Raw genomic sequence first — 23,322 nt, 5'->3', positions numbered from 1 at the left:
GGGAGGTTATATGGAGTAATAGGAGGAGATATAGAGAGGTTATATGGAGTAATAGGAGGAGATATAGGGGAGATTATATGGAGTAATAGGAGTAGATATAGGGGAGGTTATATGGAGTAATAGGAGGAGATATAGGGAGATTATATGGAGTAATAGGAGGAGATATAAGGGAGGTTATATGGAGTAATAGGAGGAGATATAGGGAGGTTATATGGAGTAATAGGAGGAGATATAGAGAGGCTATATGGAGTAATAGGAGGAGATATAGGGAGGTTATATGGAGTAATAGGAGGAGATATAGGGAGGTTATATGGAGTAATAGGAGGAGATATAGGGAGGTTATATGGAGTAATAGGAGGAGATATAGGGGAGGTTATATGGAGTAATAGGAGGAGATATAGGGAGGTTATATGGAGTAAGAAGAGGAGATATAGGGAGGTTATATGGAGTAATAGGAGGAGATATAGAGAGGTTATATGGAGTAATAGGAGGAGATATAGGGAGGTTATATGGAGTAATAGGAGGAGATATAGGGAGGTTATATGGAGTAATAGGAGGAGATATAGGGGAGATTATATGGAGTAATAGGAGGAGATATAGGGAGGTTATATGGAGTAATAGGAGGAGATATAGGGGAGGTTATATGGAGTAATAGGAGGAGATATAGGGAGGTTATATGGAGTTATAGGAGGAGATATAGGGAGGTTATATGGAGTAATAGGAGGAAATATGGGGAGGTTATATGGAGTAATAGGAGGAGATATAGGGAGGTTATATGGAGTAATAGGAGGAGATATAGAGAGGTTATATGGAGTAATAGGAGGAGATATAGGGGAGGTTATATGGGTATTAGGAGGAGATATAGGGAGGTTATATGGAGTAATAGGAGGAGATATAGGGAGGTTATATGGAGTGAAAAGAGGAGATATAGGGGAGATTATATGGAGTAATAGGAGGAGATATAGGGGAGATTATATGGAGTAATAGGAGGAGATATAGGGGAGGTTATATGGGTATTAGGAGGAGATATAGGGAGGTTATATGGAGTAATAGGAGGAGATATAGGGAGATTATATGGAGTAATAGGAGGAGATATAGGGGAGGTTATATGGAGTAATAGGAGGAGATATAGGGGAGGTTATATGGAGTAATAGGAGGAGATATAGGGAGGTTATATGGAGTAATAAGAGGAGATATAGGGAGGTTATATGGAGTAATAGGAGGAGATATAGGGGAGGTTATATGGAGTAATAGGAGGAGATATAGGGAGGTTATATGGAGTAATAGGAGGAGATATAGGGAGGTTATATGGAGTAATAGGAGGAGATATAAGGGAGATTATATGGAGTAATAGGAGGAGATATAGGGAGGTTATATGGAGTAATAGGAGGAGATATAGGGGAGGTTATATGGAGTAATATGAGGAGATATAGGGAGGTTATATGGAGGAATAGGAGGAGATATAGGGAGGTTATATGGAGTAATAGGAGGAAATATGGGGAGGTTATATGGAGTAATAGGAGGAGATATAGGGAGGTTATATGGAGTAATAGGAGGAGATATAGGGGAGGTTATATGGAGTAATAGGAGGAGATATAGGGAGGTTATATGGAGTAATAGGAGGAGATATAGGGAGGTTATATGGAGTAATAGGAGGAGATATAGGGGAGATTATATGGAGTAATAGGAGGAGATATAGGGAGGTTATATGGAGTAATAGGAGGAGATATAGGGGAGATTATATGGAGTAATAGGAGGAGATATAGGGGAGATTATATGGAGTAATAGGAGGAGATATAGGGGAGGTTATATGGAGTAATAGGAGGAGATATAGGGAGGTTATATGGAATAATAAGAGGAGATATAGGGAGGTTATATGGAGTAATAGGAGGAGATATAGAGAGGTTATATGGAGTAATAGGAGGAGATATAGGGAGGTTATATGGAGTAATAGGAGGAGATATAGGGAGGTTATATGGAGTAATAGGAGGAGATATAGGGAGGTTATATGGAGTAATAGGAGGAGATATAGGGAGGTTATATGGAGTAATAGGAGGAAATATGGGGAGGTTATATGGAGTAATAGGAGGAGATATAGAGAGGTTATATGGAGTAATAGGAGGAGATATAGGGGAGATTATATGGAGTAATAGGAGTAGATATAGGGAGGTTATATGGAGTAATAGGAGGAGATATAGGGAGATTATATGGAGTAATAGGAGGAGATATAAGGGAGGTTATATGGAGTAATAGGAGGAGATATAGGGAGGTTATATGGAGTAATAGGAGGAGATATAGAGAGGCTATATGGAGTAATAGGAGGAGATATAGGGAGGTTATATGGAGTAATAGGAGGAGATATAGGGAGGTTATATGGAGTAATAGGAGGAGATATAGGGAGGTTATATGGAGTAATAGGAGGAGATATAGGGGAGGTTATATGGAGTAATAGGAGGAGATATAGGGAGGTTATATGGAGTAAGAAGAGGAGATATAGGGAGGTTATATGGAGTAATAGGAGGAGATATAGAGAGGTTATATGGAGTAATAGGAGGAGATATAGGGAGGTTATATGGAGTAATAGGAGGAGATATAGGGAGGTTATATGGAGTAATAGGAGGAGATATAGGGAGGTTATATGGAGTAATAGGAGGAAATATGGGGAGGTTATATGGAGTAATAGGAGGGAGATATAGAGAGGTTATATGGAGTAATAGGAGGAGATATAGGGGAGATTATATGGAGTAATAGGAGGAGATATAGGGGAGGTTATATGGAGTAATAGGAGGAGATATAGGGAGATTATATGGAGTAATAGGAGGAGATATAAGGGAGGTTATATGGAGTAATAGGAGGAGATATAGGGAGGTTATATGGAGTAATAGGAGGAGATATAGGGAGGCTATATGGAGTAATAGGAGGAGATATAGGGAGGTTATATGGAGTAATAAGAGGAGATATAGGGAGGTTATATGGAGTAATAGGAGGAGATATAGAGAGGTTATATGGAGTAATAGGAGGAGATATAGGGAGGTTATATGGTGTAATAGGAGGAGATATAGGGAGGTTATATGGAGTAATAGGAGGAGATATAGGGGAGGTTATATGGAGTAATAGGAGGAGATATAGGGAGGTTATATGGAGTAATAGGAGGAGATATAGGGAGGTTATATGGAGTAATAGGAGGAAATATGGGGAGGTTATATGGAGTAATAGGGGGAGATATAGGGAGGTTATATGGAGTAATAGGAGGAGATATAGAGAGGTTATATGGAGTAATAGGAGGAGATATAGGGGAGGTTATATGGAGTAATAGGAGGAGATATAGGGGAGGTTATATGGAGTAATAGGAGGAGATATAGGGGAGGTTATATGGGTATTAGGAGGAGATATAGGGAGGTTATATGGAGTAATAGGAGGAGATATAGGGAGGTTATATGGAGTAATAGGAGGAGATATAGAGAGGTTATATGGAGTAATAGGAGGAGATATAGGGAGATTATATGGAGTAATAGGAGGAGATATAAGGGAGGTTATATGGAGTAATAGGAGGAGATATAAGGGAGGTTATATGGAGTAATAGGAGGAGATATAGGGGAGATTATATGGAGTAATAGGAGGAGATATAGGGGAGATTATATGGGGTAATAGGAGGAGATATAGGGGAGGTTATATGGAGTAATAGGAGGAAATATAGGGAGGTTATATGGAGTAAGAAGAGGAGATATAGGGAGGTTATATGGAGTAATAGGAGGAGATATAGAGAGGTTATATGGAGTAATAGGAGGAGATATAGGGAGGTTATATGGAGTAATAGGAGGAGATATAGGGAGGTTATATGGAGTAATAGGAGGAGATATAGGGAGGTTATATGGAGTAATAGGAGGAGATATAGGGAGGTTATATGGAGTAATAGGAGGAAATATGGGGAGGTTATATGGAGTAATAGGAGGAGATATAGAGAGGTTATATGGAGTAATAGGAGGAGATATAGGGGAGATTATATGGAGTAATAGGAGGAGATATAGGGGAGGTTATATGGAGTAATAGGAGGAGATATAGGGAGATTATATGGAGTAATAGGAGGAGATATAAGGGAGGTTATATGGAGTAATAGGAGGAGATATAGGGAGGTTATATGGAGTAATAGGAGGAGATATAGAGAGGCTATATGGAGTAATAGGAGGAGATATAGGGAGGTTATATGGAGTAATAGGAGGAGATATAGGGAGGTTATATGGAGTAATAGGAGGAGATATAGGGAGGTTATATGGAGTAATAGGAGGAGATATAGGGGAGGTTATATGGAGTAATAGGAGGAGATATAGGGAGGTTATATGGAGTAATAGGAGGAGATATAGGGAGGTTATATGGAGTAATAGGAGGAAATATGGGGAGGTTATATGGAGTAATAGGAGGAGATATAGGGAGGTTATATGGAGTAATAGGAGGAGATATAGAGAGGTTATATGGAGTAATAGGAGGAGATATAGGGGAGGTTATATGGAGTAATAGGAGGAGATATAGGGGAGGTTATATGGAGTAATAGGAGGAGATATAGGGGAGGTTATATGGGTATTAGGAGGAGATATAGGGAGGTTATATGGAGTAATAGGAGAAGATATAGGGAGGTTATATGGAGTAAAAAGAGGAGATATAGGGGAGATTATATGGAGTAATAGGAGGAGATATAGGGGAGATTATATGGAGTAATAGGAGGAGATATAGGGGAGGTTATATGGGTATTAGGAGGAGATATAGGGAGGTTATATGGAGTAATAGGAGGAGATATAGGGGAGATTATATGGAGTAATAGGAGGAGATATAGGGGAGATTATATGGAGTAATAGGAGGAGATATAAGGGAGGTTATATGGAGTAATAGGAGGAGATATAAGGGAGGTTATATGGAGTAATAGGAGGAGATATAGGGGAGATTATATGGAGTAATAGGAGGAGATATAGGGAGGTTATATGGAGTAATAGGAGGAGATATAGGGAGGTTATATGGAGTAATAGGAGGAGATATAGGGAGGTTATATTGAGTAATAGGAGGAGATATAGGGATGTTGTATGGAGAAATAGGAGGAGATATAGGGAGGTTATATGGAGTAATAGGAGGAGATATAGGGGGGTTATATGGAGTAATAGGAGGAGATATAGGGAGGTTATATGGAGTAATAGGAGGAGATATAAGGGGGGTTATATGGAGTAATAGGAGGAGATATAGGGAGGTTATATGGAGTAATAGGAGGAGATATAGGGAGGTTATATGGACTTATAGGAAGAGATATAGGGCAGGTTATATGGAGTAATAGGAGGAGATATAGGGGAGGTTATATGGGGTAAAAGGAGGAGATATAGGGAGGATATATGGAGTAATAGGAGGAGATATAGGGAGGTTATATGGAGTAATAGGAGGAGATATAGGGGAGGTTATATGGGGTAATAGGAGGAGATATAGGGAGGATATATGGAGTAATAGGAGGAGATATAGGGAGGTTATATGGAGTAATAGGAGGAGATATAGGGAGGTTATATGGAGTAATAGGAGGAGATATAGGGAGGTTATATGGAGTAATAGGAGGAGATATAGGGAGGTTATATGGAGTAATAGGAGGAGATATAGGGAGGTTATATGTAGTAATAGGAGGAGATATAGGGGAGGTTATATGGAGTAATAGGAGGAGATATAGGGAGGTTATATGGAGTAATAGGAGGAGATATAGGGAGGTTATATGGAGTAATAGGAGGAGATATAGGGAGGTTATATGGAGTAATAGGAGGAGATATAGCGGAGGTTATATGGAGTAATAGGAGGAGATATAGAGAGGTTATATGGAGTAATAGGAGGAGATATAGGGGAGATTATATGGAGTAATAGGAGGAGATATAGGGGAGGTTATATGGAGTAATAGGAGGAGATATAGGGGAGGTTATATGGAGTAATAGGAGGAGATATAGGGAGGTTATATGGAGTAATAGGAGGAGATATAGGGGAGGTTATATGGAGTAATAGGAGGAGATATAGGGGAGATTATATGGAGTAATAGGAGGAGATATAGGGGAGGTTATATGGAGTAATAGGAGGAGATATAGGGAGGTTATATGGAGTAATAAGAGGAGATATAGGGAGGTTATATGGAGTAATAGGAGGAGATATAGAGAGGTTATATGGAGTAATAGGAGGAGATATAGGGAGGTTATATGGAGTAATAGGAGGAGATATAGGGAGGTTATATGGAGTAATAGGAGGAGATATAGGGGAGATTATATGGAGTAATAGGAGGAGATATAGGGAGGTTATATGGAGTAATAGGAGGAGATATAGGGGAGGTTATATGGAGTAATAGGAGGAGATATAGGGAGGTTATATGGAGTTATAGGAGGAGATATAGGGAGGTTATATGGAGTAATAGGAGGAAATATGGGGAGGTTATATGGAGTAATAGGAGGAGATATAGGGAGGTTATATGGAGTAATAGGAGGAGATATAGAGAGGTTATATGGAGTAATAGGAGGAGATATAGGGGAGGTTATATGGGTATTAGGAGGAGATATAGGGAGGTTATATGGAGTAATAGGAGGAGATATAGGGAGGTTATATGGAGTGAAAAGAGGAGATATAGGGGAGATTATATGGAGTAATAGGAGGAGATATAGGGGAGATTATATGGAGTAATAGGAGGAGATATAGGGGAGGTTATATGGGTATTAGGAGGAGATATAGGGAGGTTATATGGAGTAATAGGAGGAGATATAGGGGAGATTATATGGAGTAATAGGAGGAGATATAGGGGAGGTTATATGGAGTAATAGGAGGAGATATAGGGGAGGTTATATGGAGTAATAGGAGGAGATATAGGGAGGTTATATGGAGTAATAAGAGGAGATATAGGGAGGTTATATGGAGTAATAGGAGGAGCTATAGAGAGGTTATATGGAGTAATAGGAGGAGATATAGGGAGGTTATATGGAGTAATAGGAGGAGATATAGGGAGGTTATATGGAGTAATAGGAGGAGATATAGGGGAGATTATATGGAGTAATAGGAGGAGATATAGGGAGGTTATATGGAGTAATAGGAGGAGATATAGGGGAGGTTATATGGAGTAATATGAGGAGATATAGGGAGGTTATATGGAGGAATAGGAGGAGATATAGGGAGGTTATATGGAGTAATAGGAGGAAATATGGGGAGGTTATATGGAGTAATAGGAGGAGATATAGGGAGGTTATATGGAGTAATAGGAGGAGATATAGGGGAGGTTATATGGAGTAATAGGAGGAGATATAGGGAGGTTATATGGAGTAATAGGAGGAGATATAGGGAGGTTATATGGAGTAATAGGAGGAGATACAGAGAGGTTATATGGAGTAATAGGAGGAGATATAGGGGAGGTTATATGGAGTAATAGGAGGAGATATAGAGAGGTTATATGGAGTAATAGGAGGAGATATAGGGGGGTTATATGGAGTAATAGGAGGAGATATAGGGAGGTTATATGGAGTTATAGGAGGAGATATAGGGAGGTTATATGGAGTATTAGGAGGAGATATAGGGAGGTTATATGGAGTATTAGGAGGAGATATAGGGAGGTTATATGGAGTAATAGGAGGAGATATAGGGAGGTTATATGAAGTAATAGGAGGAGCTATAGGGAGTAGTGTTGAGCGAGTAGGTCTCATTAACTTTTTTGGCGAGCATGCTCGGGTGCTCGCTGAGTATTTTGGCGTGCTCTGCATTTCTGTTACTGTTGCCGTGCCTGCAAGTGTCACATGTGACACATGCAGAGATTGAGTGTGTGACAGTCAATCTCTGCATGTGTCACAGCTGTCTAACAGCTGTGACACTAGCAGCCGCGGCGAGAGTAAAAGAAATGCCGAACACGCCCAAATACTCAGCAAGCACCCGAGCGTGCGCACCGAACAAGTTAATGAGACCTACTGTAATAAGTAGGGTAGTATAGTTATGGCTAGACTAGTTGGAAGATAAAGCTGAAACATTAAAAAATTACAAGTTATGTAAGATATGAAGTGAATTTGGATGAAACGTCTGACATATAATATGACTATACTGTATCTTACATTCAGGTTGTGCTATGATGGAGATTCCCAATGCAGAGCTTTCTTTAGTCTCGGTGGCGGTTCCCTTCAGCAGTAGTTTGGCCCAGTGTCCATCCTTATTCTGGAGAAGAGATTTGGGTATTCCTGCTTCAACTTCAGTTTTTACTTCTGGCTCTAGAGGCTTTATAGGCTTGAGGGAGTGCACAGGGGTCTTGGTGGAGGTTTGTTGCTGACTGTCTTGGCAGTCTATGGCCATGTTGGCTCTGTTTAGACTAAAGACAAATGATAGTATGAGACATGCAGTGTTCATATGGACAGAAAAGCTTTTTTATTTGATACTTTTTCTTTTACATGTAGCTGTGTGCTGGTCTCTTACTGGAGGCAATGACATATGGGAGCAGTTTGGGAGTATGTAAAAACGGAGAAGAATTATAAAATGGTTTGTTATAGAAGAAACAACCATCTCTGCCCTCATTATCAGCCAAAAATGCAGAACTTTGCAGCACGTCTACATGAAACACCATTTTGGTCTCCAGTTTAGTATCTATTAGTTTCTTTCTTTATTTTGCCAAATGAATCCGAAGCAAACCTGTACCAAAAACTAAAAGCAACTGCACACATTGCTGGCTGATTTATGCTCCTCCCTTTGTTGCAATGCAAATATTTCCAGTAATAAGATAGGCTGAAACTGGTACAACTGGATGGACTGGTTTTGCCAAATTAATTTTCGTTTCCTTATGTCATTGTTGTAACATGATATTAAGGAGCATGTGGTCCAGGACGCACTTACTTCTCCATATTCATAAGGAGGATTCATAGTGTAGTTTTTCTAATTTATAGTTTAAATACTTTTTATTAATCCTAAAATTCCCATAATCTATAGAGAAGTCTTATATTGCTTCACTTGGATGGGAAACAAAGCTTTTTTGAAGGTCACATCTTCGTATGTGTTTGACAATATAGAAATGTTTGACTTATTCCTTGCATGACATGGATGACAGAGAATTATGTCTGTGGGGTCAAGAATGCTCTTTCTGCCCCAATAAATCTTCAGTTCACACTAAAATATAATTTTGTCTCTTGACAACAAGGGTTTTCAACCGCAGCGGCTGCTATGACGCTCCTATATAGAGAGGGCAAAGACCAAGCTGGCTGTTTCCCTTATTTTTTGGGGGGCTCTGATCCTGTCCAGGAACCCTTGATACGACCACTCATTTACCAAACCCCAAATTGCCCATAGACGTAGATCTGCTTAGATCCTATATATCTATGTACAGTACGTTCTACATAATAGTTCTTATGAAAACCTACAAAGAAAAAACCTGGCCTCTCATAGCAAATGATATAGAGCCCAAAACTATCTCCAATTTTACACTGAAAGAACAGATACTGTACATTAGGGGCAGGCATGTCATTGGTGCAGCCTGTACAGATGGACAGGGGCCCAAAAGGTAAGGGGACCCTCTTCTGTCTGTGTCTGGAAGCTGTGAACACTAGATCACTACAAAATAGTCATTTCATTAGAACCTTCATAAAAAATGTATAAAACAAACACATGTAAGGGTGGGATAACTCACAGATAGAAAACAGGGGTCAGATTGTATGGAACAGAATACATATGACACAGAAATATTAAAGTAGTGCATTGGTTAAATATAATGAATTGAGCATTGGCTAAAAGCATGAAGCATAGAGAACATAATCAACTAACAACTAAACAACAAAGAGACAAGTGCATATATCAATAAATGAACAAAACCAACTCTACCAGCTCTCTAAACCCCGACGTACATTTCGCTCGTGCATCTTAAAAGGGGAGATAATGCTCACAATGAGAAATTCTAGCTATTTAGTCTGTCGGTAGCCACAAAGGTCATAAGGTATAGATGACAATACACAGGACATGGACTCAGGGAAAGTTTTTGTTGCCTAAAATGTACCTGGCACAATGCGAACCTTCAGGTGCTTACACACTGTCAGTGGCAGGTGCCCTATGGTTGTTCCAACCCCGGGATTCTTAAATAATAGTGACAGTCCCTGAAGACCCCATAACAAGTTGGATGTGCATTAATATAGCATGACTGCATTTTCTGATTGTATCAGTATAAAATTATGTTAACATCTGATTCTCTGAGTGTTTTAGATCAACACCTATCGGCAAATAAAACACATCTGCCCCAAGCCCACTTACAGTACATGTAAACAGATGCACTTACTCACGCAGCTGTCTGCTTAATCCATGTGCTGGAAACTAGAGGTGAAAAACTATACAGCAACTACTTTCAGTTTCCATAGGAGGGTCACTGAAGCTTGCCAGTAACAGGGCCTCCCTCTTCCATGCTCGCCTGTCCCCTCCTCTCCAGCCCCCCTTTGCTGCACCTCTCCTCTTTTCCCGTTATTCCTCAGCCCACCTTACTCCTCTGGCTCTCCTTTTGCTCCCACCCCTCTATCCTGTTCTATATTTAGCTGAGTTGCTTCTTCTGACTTTTCTTATCACAATTGTTTTTATATTATTTTATCTTATTTATTTTTGCATATTATAATACAAATCTGACAGTTTCTCCATTTACATGCAAAAAGTAAAAAGGCTTAAGTGAAGAAAGTAAAAGATCCCACAGAGCCCTTGCATCATTAGATCATTTCTTTGGCTAAAGGGGCAATTCTGAAAGATGACTTAAAGGGATTGTCCGGTCCAAAGCGATAAGTCACTTTGTGTGACTGCAGCCTTATGAATCCCACTAGCGCATGGACTGTGTGCTGCGGGGATTCACCGGCCTCTGACCTGGGTATGTATAAGTTATACATACTTCCGGCCAATGGGCATGGCCTCGTTCAATACACTTGTATGGAGCGAGGCCGCACCCTCTAGTCGACTGCTCCCCGTCTAGTGGCGCAGCCATCCAGTGGGCATGGTCGACTAGAGGGCGCAGATTCACTCCATACTCCCACTGGCTGGGAGTATGTATAACTCATACATATCCTCTGCTCCCGGCTCAGAAACCGGCGAATCCCCGCAGCGCACGCACTGTGGGAATTACTAATGGCATCCTACCATTGAGGGAGACCACTGCATTGCCATGGACTCCTCTACGGCAGAATTGTTGGGGCTCTGCATAGCATGATTGATGGGTTTGGCACGTATATCCAAGATGGGATTGAAGGGTTGCTCGCTATAGGTAACAGAAAAAGACATGAACAAGGAGGGAAAAATCCATATCTATTTCGACAAGGTATGCATTTTTTTTTGCAGTTTTTGTAACAGAATTTTTTAAAGTGGTATCAGATCTGAAGCTTCAAAAAGTCCGGATTAAATAATGGAATGGATATAGCTAGATGTAGTTTTAGCTTAACATCCGGAAGGGTGACATGAAAAAGTTAACAGAGTGCTTATACTACGCCTTTCACTACCTCCCGCCCCCTCTCTCTGCCTCCTAGGCCAAGAGCTGCAGTTCTTGAAAAAAATAATTTTTTTCTGCTATTCTGGAAAGTTTATCTGTGTAATAAACAGGAAGCAGGAGGCAGCACTACGTACAGTGGCATCACCTGAATCGGATTTTCTCACCCCAGAAGACACCTTCATGAAACTGTATCTATTTTTAGCCAGATTGAGAATTTTTGGACTAGATTCATTAAGAACGGCGATTTTCTCGCTGGTCTGGATCATGGGGCGTGGTGGAGGCAGACACTCCTGATTCATGAAGAGGTGCACGTCGCTTCATGAATCTGGAGCATCTGACGGACGAGTGGCGTATGCCTCTGTGCGCCACGGCAGAAATCTTTCTCAAGTCCCCGACTGGAGTAAGATTTCTAAGGTAAGGAACCCCACTGTTCGTCATGAAATAGACGATCTGTAGCATCATGCCTATGCCATGACCCCGCTCCACCAAATTTGGAGGACCTTGGAGAAACTGGCGTGAAAATGCCAAAAGTCACAACTTTTTTGCGCAATTCGGAGTTGAGACAAAATGTTGTGACTTTTCAAAACAATTAACTCCTGAATTCTGGAGAAATTGCTTTAATGAATCAGAGCGACATTTTTCTAACTCAGTCAATTTAATGTTGTTACTGTACCACTCATGGTTGGAACAGTGAACTTCTGCAAATATGCCCCATCAGCGAGAATGGAGAGCTTCTGCAAAGTGTGACTCATGCTCTGATGGACCCCGCACTACCAACTATTACACAGTCAACCATTGATTGGACAACATTTAACAATTTGTGCATGTGCTAACTACTTCCCCTTAACAGTTGAACTCTCAAAGTAGTACATTTAAAGGGAATCTTATCTGTACCAAATTTTTGCTACCTCAAGAGCAGCATGCTGTAGGGGCAAAAACCCTGATTCCAGCATTATACTAACATAGTAACGTAAGTTGAATAAAGACCTAGGTCCATCCAGTTCAACCTTTCTCCCCCAATTGTACTCCCTACACTAACACTACACTAACTTACTAACTTACTGGGACTAGGCCTCACAAATGTATTATTACCATTTTTATTGTTGCACCATTACAATTAAAAATGAGCCAGTTTATAATTTTTTAATTAGTTTTATTTTTTTGTATTACTCTTGTGATTCTAGTAATGGTATTACTAAATCCCTATGCCTAAATCTGTTGATCCAGAAGAAGGCAAAAACCCCAAGACACATTCAGCCAATTTGCATCACGGGGAAAAATTCCTTCTTGACCCCGAGAAATCGCGATCAGTCCTAGAACCCTGGATCAAACCTAATTATGATACTAGTTTTATAGTTACTATTAGTAACTAGTATAGTAGTATACTACTATAGGTGTAATATTTTGTCTAATTTAACTGTAGCCCACAATGTTATGTGTATCGAGGAAATCATCCAGCCCTTTTTTGAAAGCTGTTATAGTGTCTGCCATCACTACCTCTTGTGGTAGGGAATTCCACAGTCTGACTGCTCTGACTGTAAAGAACCCTTTCCTGTTTAGGTGCCGGAATCGCCGTTCTTCCACCCGTAATGAGTGCCCCCTGGTCCTTAGTATGGTCTTTGGAAGTAATAAGTCATGTGCTAGTCCTTTGTACTGACCACACATATACTTATACATATAAATGAGATCTCCTCTGAGGCGTCGTTTTTCTAAGCTAAACAGACTCCTCATATCACTTACTTTACTGGTTCCTGCAGTTTTGATTAAGACTGTTTTCTCTGCTGCAGATCTAGCAGTTCTCTGAATGCTGAGCTCTCTATAACCCCTCCCACACTGCTGATTGGCCGATTTCTGTGTACACTATGCATAGGCACAAAGTTGTCAATCAGAGGTGGAGGTGTGATTGTACTGCATGGCAGCCTGCTGATAAATCCAATCCCTTAGTAATAATCTCCTGCTGATTAAACACTGATTTTATCAAATCTACACTAAGCAGCCCAGTAAGTCATACATCGTTGGAATCATGGTCTCTGCCCCTACATCATACTACTCGCAGATCTCAGATTAGGTAGAAAAAACCTGGTGAGAGATTCGGTTTAAGTAGCAGAACAATGGACACAAGCTAACTATATGAAACCAATGCTGTGTTTTAAGTGAAGAATCCTGTTAAATTTGGATGTTTAGTTTTGTATCCATGTGCATGTACTCGTGTAACGGTATTCAGGATCCCTCCTCCTCCATCTCTTCTCATTGCCAAGCGGAATGGAGATTAGTCAGCGAGACAGCAGGATATGTTTCATATGAGTAAGTAACTCAGAATGCCTGGGCCTTTAACTGACCCGTCTTTTTTTCATTGAGGCTTTTTAATGAAAAACAGATCCCATCTTCCCATACACTTTATCCTAATGGCCATTTAATGTGGTGAATTAAATCTAAAAAGTAACAGCATGATATTGTGGCAGATTCTGCACATCTTTACAAGCTGAGTAAGAGGCTCCTAGGAACTTCTTAGAGACTTGGGCCCCAATTCATTATTGTCTTTGCACAGTTCTAGTGGTGACTTTTGTGTTTGCACCTTGGTTTCATCTGTTTCTTTTTTTGTTCGGCATTATGAGTTTGGTTTTCCTTATCCAGATGTTTTAGCCTAATTCATCATTTGCAGCTTTTCAAACTGTTGCAAAATTTTTGCACAATTGAACTCCGGTTCCCTACTGAATACAAAATCTGTCTGATTTTATTTCTGCATAGTTGAAGACTAACATGCAACATTTTATCTGATTCTAAAGGCTTTTTTTTTGCTTTTAAAAAAAGAATAAAAAAGAATAAAAAAAAACAGGCATGTTTGACTTTGTGTAATATTCATTAACTAGCTTGTGCCATCTTGAAAAATTTGGCCCAAAAACAGCAACGAATACTTCAGACAAGAGAAAAAAGAAAAGTCACCGCTCCCTCCCACAAATTATAAATTAGGGCTTTAGAGGCCTAAAAATGTCCAAAAGGTCAGACCCAATTTATAACTTCTTTATTTCTGCTTTAAAACAGTCTTAGTTGTTAAATTTTGACAAAATCTGTACATGTACCTTAGACCAAGTTCACACGTTCAGTATTTGGTCAGTATTTTACATCAGTATCTGTAAGCCAAAACCAGGAGTGGGTGATAAATACAGAAGTGGTGACTTGTTTCTATTATACTTTTCCTCTGATTGTTCCTCTCCTGATTTTGGCTTACAGATACTGATGTATGATACTGACCAAATACTGAACGTGTGACCGTGGCCTTAGTAGGGTATCTGGACATCGTAAATAGGGGTCTCTTTTTTAAAGCTCATCTGTGACCCACAATAAAGACTCATTAAAGGAAACCTGAAAGTTGATTTATGCTGTTGACTAGTTCCATTCTGTTCCTTGTGTGATAGATCTCTCCCTATGTATGTATAGAGAGAAACTTGTCAGTCTAATGGAGCAGGGTGAGGAGAAACTGTCGGGGACAGGCCTCTTGGACAAGTTACCAGAGTTGCTGGTCTACCACCGGCCTTTTAAATGTATGCTTTCTATGAAATATTGGGTAGAAAGCTGGAAGGACAATAAGAGCAATAGGGTCTTATCTGGGTAAAATGGGCAATGGTGGCAACCTGGTAGGGTTGTGTCATCACAACCACAAAGGCTCAAGGCTATTGCAGACCTACAGCTTGGAGAACATCAAAGAATGGAGTGAAATGTGTAAAATCTGCGCTGCCGTGAATGATGATGGAAAAGGAGTCAGAAATCCAGGAATGCGGTTTATTAGTCAATGCGTTTCGAAGTGCCACACATCTTCATCAGGACAAACCACAGCCTGAGTGGCTTGTCCTGATAAAGAAGTGTGGCACTTCGAAACGCGTTGACTAATACACCACATTCCTGGATTTCTGACTCCTTTTCCATCATCATTCACGGCAGCGCAGATTTAACCCATTTCACTCCATTCTTTGATTGGATATGAAACATCACAACGTTTCAGAGTAAAACATACCTGGATGAAATATTGGAGCCAGTGACTGATCCATGTTTCCTGTACTGTGTCTTGGTTCCCTTTAGGCATCAGTGGCTCCTAATCTGGCAAACTCAATTTCCATGGGTGACTAATATTAATATGGCTACCATATTATATGACATTTTCCCTGTATGTACGTTGCATTTTTCCATTTAGATAGGAACTGATTGTCTTGAGTTTCAGAAGAGGGGGGTCATAATGTAATCAGATGATCATTGGACCAACTTGATTTAAAAGAAGAGGATTCATTTTTTTATGTAGCGCCATAACCCATCCCTATTACAATAGTAATAATCACAATCTGCCGCACTGTGTCCTATTGTAGCAAGCTCCAACTAATGAGATACATTTTGCTCTGGTTGCTGTTAATGTATTAATCTTACACCTTGGAGACATTTGCAATGAGAGCAGTGTGAACTCCCAAAGTTTCTTATACAATTTAGATTGCATACAATAATTAGCTCCAACTAAATATGTCCATACCTATGAAGCAATATAAATGGATGATGGATGATTGAACTTGCATTGCTATCCTGTCACATACAGATCTTTTACCACCTCTGGAACATTAGTTATTGCCTCCAAGAGTAGGTTGTTGCCAAGAGGAATTGGTTGTGGGTCATGCTGGGTGCCATGTAAGAAGAGGTGGGGACTTATATGCATATGAAGTTGTCCTTTGATACCACTCTAAGGTATCGGCTTGGCCAATGCCACCTTGACCTCACGTAATCACATGAGTGGAATGGTCATTGCCTCCCACAGAAATACTATTTGCTTTAGATTAGGTATTAAATGAATTATGTAGGTATTAAAGGGATTTTTCCATGAAAGACACCAGTTAGGTGGTGAATGTCTGATCACTGAGGCCACCACCGCTGTGGCCACCATTGATAATAAGAACAATTGTAAAAGTTAATTACATTGGCTGGTAATTGCAAACTTTCACTCAGCATTATAATATTTTACAAAATAATCCATTATGGATATCTCTTACACCTAAACAATAGTCCATTAAATATGGTACAGGGTGTCCTTATGGGAATGGTCTTATTACCATGGGACGGTGGCTCAGTGGTTAGCACTGTTGCGTTGCAGCACCAGGGTCCTGGGTTCAAATCCCACCAAGGACAACAACTGCAAGGAGTTTGTATGTTCTCCCCATGTTTGCGTGGGTTTCCTCCGGGTTCTCCGGTTTCTTCCCACGCTCCAAAGACATACTAATAGGGAATTTATATTGTGAGCCCCAATGGGGAAAGTGTCGATAATGTCTGTAAAGTGTTGCAGAATATGATCATAATACTAATATAATATAATATAATGTCCCTGTAAACAGGATTCCAGAATATAAATCCCAGTCATGTTTGGCTTCCTAGACATTTCAGGTGAGTATATACACTGAAACTATGTAATAAACTGTCCTATTATTGTATGTTGTACATGGACAATGACCCGCCATAGCATTAGCTATATATATTGCCTAATATTGTCTAGGTCCCTATCATGCTACCAAAAAAGCTCTATGCATTCCACAAGACCTTTGAAGATGTGGTATCAGGCACAAAGCAGATCCCTTCAGTCCTGTAAGTGGTGATTTGTGGCCTACAGGGACTTATATGTTCCAGTGCATACAACAGACATTAAATTAAATTTAAATCTGATAAATTTGGAGGCCGAGTCACTGCCTTGAGCTCTTTGTCATGTTTCACAAACCGTTTCTGTACAGTTTTTGCAGTATGGCAGGGGGCAATATCCTGCTGGTATGCAGCAATGTTTAGGTAGGTGGTCCAAAATTACATCCACATGAAGGACCCAAGGTTTCTCAGCAGAACATCGCCTTGAGCAGCACACTGCTTTGGCCTCCTTTCTTTCTATAGCTCATATTGGAGCATCTGTGATGCATATGCTCCTGCCTATACACAATATATGAAAAAGACTGCCCCCTTTCATTTCTCCATGATCCAGCTCCTATGGTTCACATGAATATAGTGTTTTCGGTGGTGGACAGGGGTCAGCATAGGTACTCTGACCATTCTGTAGGTACGCAAGTAAGCTGAAATGCATCAACACCTTGGAGTCAATGCCAACATTTACAGTCATTGACAAAAAATTGTGCTGTAGTATTTCTTTTGTGGGATCCCATGAGCATTAATAAATCTTGTATAGTAATAATCCTGTTGCCAGCCCACCAGTTATCCTTTCTTGGACCATTTTGGTAGGTAATAATCACTGTATACTGGAAACATATTCTTCCTTGGACCATTTTGGTATTTAATAACCATTGTGTTCTGGAAACACCCCACAAAACCTGAAATTTTGGAAGGTTCTTCTACAGGTACCACTTGCTTAGCATATAGGATATTTCTGCCAGAGACGCAGACTTGGCAGACTTCCGCTCTGGAACTAATGTTTGGTAAGAACAATTACAGTTTGCTGTATCCATGATCACTGATAGCGTGTCTGGTTTGGCGGTATGTAAACACGGAAGCATTGCGATCTTTTACAACGGTCAATAAACAAGTACAGTGACTTTACAGGATAAACACTTGCTCCATCAACACTTACTAATAAAAAGGAAACTCTTCACCGTATAAGGGTATGTTCACATTTAGCAGATTTGTTACATAATGGATAATAGTCTCATACCTGTAAACGGGGATGTTACAGCAGCACATGTATGGATTTAAGCTATCCCCATTCAGATATATGGATCAATCACAAGAATGTTTGCAATAAGCCTGAACATACCGTTAAAAACAAACAAAAAGTAGTATTTTATAAAGCAGTGTTAGTATTTGTCAGAGCCCATTGGATCAGTGAAGTGTAGCCTGCTCAGTGGTGTTTATTAGAGATTAGTGAATTGATTTGCAGAGTGGCTTCAACAGCGGTTGGGATAGGAGATCTGCGAACCGCTTCCTTCCTGCCGGAATCCCCGGCGCCTCTTCTGATTAACTAGGTGCGCCCTAGGCTATCTCTGTTCCCCAGATTACCCCGGTTGGTGGAGATGCCAGTTGGTGGAGATGCCGGGGTCTGGTATCTTGCTATGCTCTTATGTTACCCTTATCTGTTCCAACTCCCACCCAGGGAGGTGTGAGGCTGAAGTGTATAGGCAAACAATAACTAGACAGCCAGGGGTAAACAGAAGGGGATAAAAGACAACTACAATCATACAAATACACTCACAAAACAACAGAGTGGGAAACGTGAGGAATAAAAAAGAAAGAAACCAAATGGGAGAGGATGAGAATTAACCTGCAAACAAACTCCATGCAGAAATCCCCTGAAAAACTCTCCATCCGCCTCCTCCAAACACTGAACTCTCTCCTTCAACTCCAAACCAGGTAGTGGTAACTATCACTGGTAAGGTCAGAAGCAAGGAAGAGGGTTCTTATACCTGGGTAACGAATTCAGAACAGTTGATACAACCCAAGACAGAGAACTCCTGGAGTCCAACTAAGCAGTTTATCCCTAGCAGCACAAGAAGCAAAGAAGACCAGAACTGCTGATAGGATGGTGAAGCCATTCTAACTACCACAGGAGCATGTGTCACCAGACATTGCCATCGTCTGACCCCACTCTGTCGCGGTATCCCAGTTACACTATGTTTCCACTGTAGTTGCCACAGATCGACAGCAATTTGTGGCATATCACCTATGTATTTACCACGTGGTTCTTGATCTTGCTGCACAGTACTACCACAAGAGTACATCATGTGAATTCAATCTTACTTACATCTATTTCTAGGGAAATTGGGTGGTCACAAAAAAACAGCATTACCGCCCAATATAAGCTTTTACCCTGTTTCTTCTGACTTTGACAAATCTACCTAAATATGCAGAAATACAGTTACCCTCCAGATCACTACATATCCATATAATTTTTTAAATGGGTTGGCCCATCATAATTTATTACTTGTCCTCAGGTCAGGTGATCACTGGTGGTTCGACCTCTGGGATCGCCACTGATTCCAAGAAGGGGGCTTTGAAGTCCCTTGTTTCAGTGGATTAAAGGTTCTGCATGCACCCTAATGCTTCAGCCAATGTGACTGACAAGACAGCTGAGTGCTTTACTACCATATACAATGAATGGAGCTGTGGTGTGTATGGGGGACCATCACTCCATTCAAATGGGGAACTTCAGAGCCACCTTCTCAGGATCAGTGACGGTCCCAAGGACTTGGTCCGAAAGCAATCAGCAACTTATCACCTATCCTGTTAATGTGGTTATGATGTGTTAACCCCTACAAGGGAAAGTTGATAACCACTATAGGGGTTTTACTAAATGTCACTAAGCCAGAAAAAGATATCACTTTAAGGGTTCCCCAGGGCAAAGTTAAAAAGTAAAGAAAGAAAGGTCATCTAATTCCTTTAATTAGCAAATCACATTTGCTGTTTTGTTTTGTCTAGGAAGGTAATCACTGTATTTTTATTAAAATGGCCAGTCTTGTTACAAAGACTCAGGTTGCACAGAGGCCCAAGAGGTAGGGGGGCCCATTTCCACTTCCAAAGCAGGTGGAAGTGTGCATTAGCATGAGCTATTGGGCTGCAAAGGGCCCTTATAATGTTCTTGCACAGGTCCCTCTTCTGTCTGTATTCAGCAGTGGACAGACTGCTACCTGTTCTATAATGCTATTAGGACTGGTGCCTGTGAGCATGTGCAGTAGTCCTCGCTGCTGTGACCTGGAAGTAGCAGTTACAGGTCACGGCGGTGCAGCTTCTTACTGCACATGCTCACAGGCACCAGTCCTAATAACATTATAAGAACAGGTGTTTGTTGCAACAAAACGTAAGCCATATTTATATACTATAGTGATTACCTCCCTGTTCAAAACGAATACGATTTGCTAATTAAGGATATTTAAGAATTTAGCCATAATGACATTTTCTAATTTTTTTTTCTTTTCCCGAGGAACCCCTTTAAGGATTGAGTGCGTCATGTAAGCATAAAAGATAGAATGCATTAATTAAATACGTTAAAGCCATAAAGTAACATCAAAGTTGCTGAAATATCCTCCTGTCATAATAAATTCTGCCCTAAGAAAAGTTGGTAGCCATATGTATGCGCCATTGTCATTACTAGCCTCAGATATTACTTCTGCTGCAGTTTCCAATGTTGTAAGCTTGCACATATAAAAATGCAGAGGGTTTTTTGTTACGTGTATATTTGCACATATGACAGTGTATCATGTACAACTCGGAAAAGAAAACATAGCGATGAAAAAGAAGAAGAAGGCCTCCTCGTAAGTAGCCACGAAAACCATCGTCTTGTATGTGTACAGGAAAGACGTGACTGGTATGTAGAGATCAGGTATACGCACGCCAGTTGTAGACATGCACAGGCAGAAGCGATCTTTACGGGGTGCGTACACGGATCACGGAGGTCACGCATTACCTGGTCTGTAAGAACAGGATCGTTATCTCAATACCAGACTTCGGACAATCCTGTACGTAGGGTTGTAATGGACCCCTTTCATTCTCGCTTGTTGGTGCATATGTGAACACACTTGTTGCCGAGCTTTCAATCACGCACACCTAGTCCGTACAAAGTCTCATTGTAGCCCCAGACCTTCTGCCCAGGCTCCAGACCTGCAGTCACACCCTCGGCAATACATAACCTCTAACCACACTTACCAGCTTCTTGTTGCTTCTTTGTCTTTTCTGTCCTAGAGCTTGACACTTGACTCTTCTTCACACTGTATACATGCATCCAGTCTATACTGTCCACTTCCCACCCCCTAATTCTTTTTTTCTTATTCTTCTTCCTCAGTCACAGCTACAGCTCAGTCCTCCTCCTCCTCCTCCTCTTCTCATGTGCGATGATCTCACTCTCCCCTGCCCTCAAGACCTTATTCTGCTGGCTGATTGGCCCACAGACTCATGGAATTTCCCGGCAAAGGCTAAGCTTCTGAGAAGAACACAGTAGCCAATGGGTCTATAGGCTCTCAGCACTTTAGTGGTTAATTTAACATTTTAGTACTTGTTCAAAAAGTCTACGCTGCTTTATAACAGGAGGGAACAACTCTTCAAGTTGTTTTTTTTTCTACAGAATCAGAAAGATAAGCGTGCAGTTTTCCATGATGCAATAAGAATTTATAGCCTGTAAGCTTGTGAGCAGGGCCCTCAGTTCTCCTGTAACTGGTGATCTATGTGTTACCTTGTATTGTCTTTACTGTCTGTACACGTCCTCGCTGTAATGTAAAGTGCTGCGGAATATGCTGGCGCTATAGAAATAAAATGATTATTATTGTTTATTAGAGCACATGGCATATTTTTTTCTGGAGGAACCACAAAAACAGCTCCTCTGCGGAAGGCTTCGCTGTTCCTATCGATATTTCCGTTACTTTAATCTGGCTTTATTAAAGGGGTTGTCCACTACTCGGATAACCCTTTCTCAATCCCTATGTTTCCCCCTTTTAAAATAATAACACTTATACTCACCTCCGGTCCTAGCGCCGTTCTAGCGGTGTCGGTACTGTCTCTCCCAGCGATCGTGTAACAGTGTGACATCATATGATCTGTGCAGCCAATCAGTGTCCGCTTCGCTCTATCCGCCGTCGGACTTATCATATACATCTCGACGAAGAAAGAGCATCAGCAAATACTGGAATGTTGACAGTAAAAATGCTGAGTAACATACACCTCCATTTTTTTCCCTGCTTTTTTGCTTGCGTTAATTAATACGTTTTTGATTAGTTTTTTACCTATTTAATTGTAAGGGTGAAAAAACGCTGCAAAATTGATAAATGCAATAACATTGTGCTGATCTGAAACTGCTTCAAATCTGCAAGGAAAAAATAAGCAACGTGTGCATGAGATTTCAGACATCTAATTCACTTTGCCGCTACAGTAAAGCGCTGCAAAAACGCGCTGGGGAAAATGTGACAAAAACGCACCATGTGAACAAAACCTTATATTAGAAACTGTTTTTGGACTTGTAAGTTTTATTCAGTGCTGATGTATAAACATAAGTGACTTATGGATGTAAAAAACGGATATACAGATTGCATACAGATGACGAAAAATCGTCTATTACCTTCTGGATGACATACGAACTTAGCCTAAAAAGGAGAAAGTCTCTGAGCAATGGGAACAAGTATGGAAATGGTGTCACACATGGAGCATAACAAAAAGAGGGAAATGGGGTCAACCTCTCCACCCTCCTTTATACTTGGGGCTTCTCTCATTGGTTATTAAGCTGCCCAAACTGGGACAACTAATTGACTGTTGTCATTACAGTGATGTCTGACAGACAGTTAGTGAATGTGCAAGTTGAATACGGTTATGTTATGTCTGGCTGAAAGGAGTTATCACATGATTTATCTTCAGGACCCCAGGCTCCTAAATTCTTGCTTGCCAGGGGGCAGTTGTCACTGGTTTACCACGACAGAGAGGTGCCAGAAGACCCGAGCGTCTGATTTCCCGCACTCCTGCACTGATTAGAAACACCTCACCATCATATTAAACGGTGCAGGTTTCTGCTTGCGGTGCAGGGGCTAAACTGTTCAGTTAAGAGCTTCTAGTGCTTTCCAGGGTTGATGGTCTTAGCTGTTCAGTGTTGGCCACTCCCCTCTCCTACATATACTCCGCCTATGGCTATCAGGGATGCCAGTGTTAGTTTCAAGCTGCTGGCTCTGGATCTAGAAGAGTTGTTTGTTTGAGGAGGCGCTTGGAGTGATTTTCTAAAGAATGTTGCTTGGTTATTCAGTTGTGTGCATATCCTCATCCTCTCCTATTTGTTTTTTTCCTTAACACTCCGGTGCTCCAATCTGTTGTTTGTGATTGCATATTTGTGTGATTGGTATTTTCCTTTATCCCTGTACGTATTCCCT

General features: G+C 40.7%; 1 protein-coding gene across 1 annotated transcript in view; it reads right to left on the bottom strand.

Annotated features, from left to right (window-relative positions):
- Positions 1 to 21,327, bottom strand: part of MAP3K14 (mitogen-activated protein kinase kinase kinase 14) — a 39,197-nt gene extending 17,870 nt beyond the window's left edge. Inside the window, exons 1-2 of the mRNA XM_073683173.1 lie at positions 21,125 to 21,327; positions 8,088 to 8,338 (exon numbers count right to left, since the gene is read on the bottom strand). Coding sequence (XP_073539274.1) covers positions 8,088 to 8,322 — 235 coding nt within the window. The 5' untranslated portion in view covers positions 8,323 to 8,338; positions 21,125 to 21,327. The remainder of the gene's footprint in view (positions 1 to 8,087; positions 8,339 to 21,124) is intronic.
- Between the last annotated feature and the right edge of the window lie 1,995 nt (positions 21,328 to 23,322).

The sequence above is a fragment of the Phyllobates terribilis genome, unplaced genomic scaffold, assembly GCF_046119375.1.
Source record: "Phyllobates terribilis strain yellow unplaced genomic scaffold, ASM4611937v1 Scaffold_5__5_contigs__length_657084704, whole genome shotgun sequence".
Lineage (NCBI taxonomy): Eukaryota > Metazoa > Chordata > Amphibia > Anura > Dendrobatidae > Phyllobates > Phyllobates terribilis.
The sequence above is the reverse complement of the archived record's forward strand: the minus strand, read 5'-3'. Positions and strand labels throughout refer to the sequence as shown.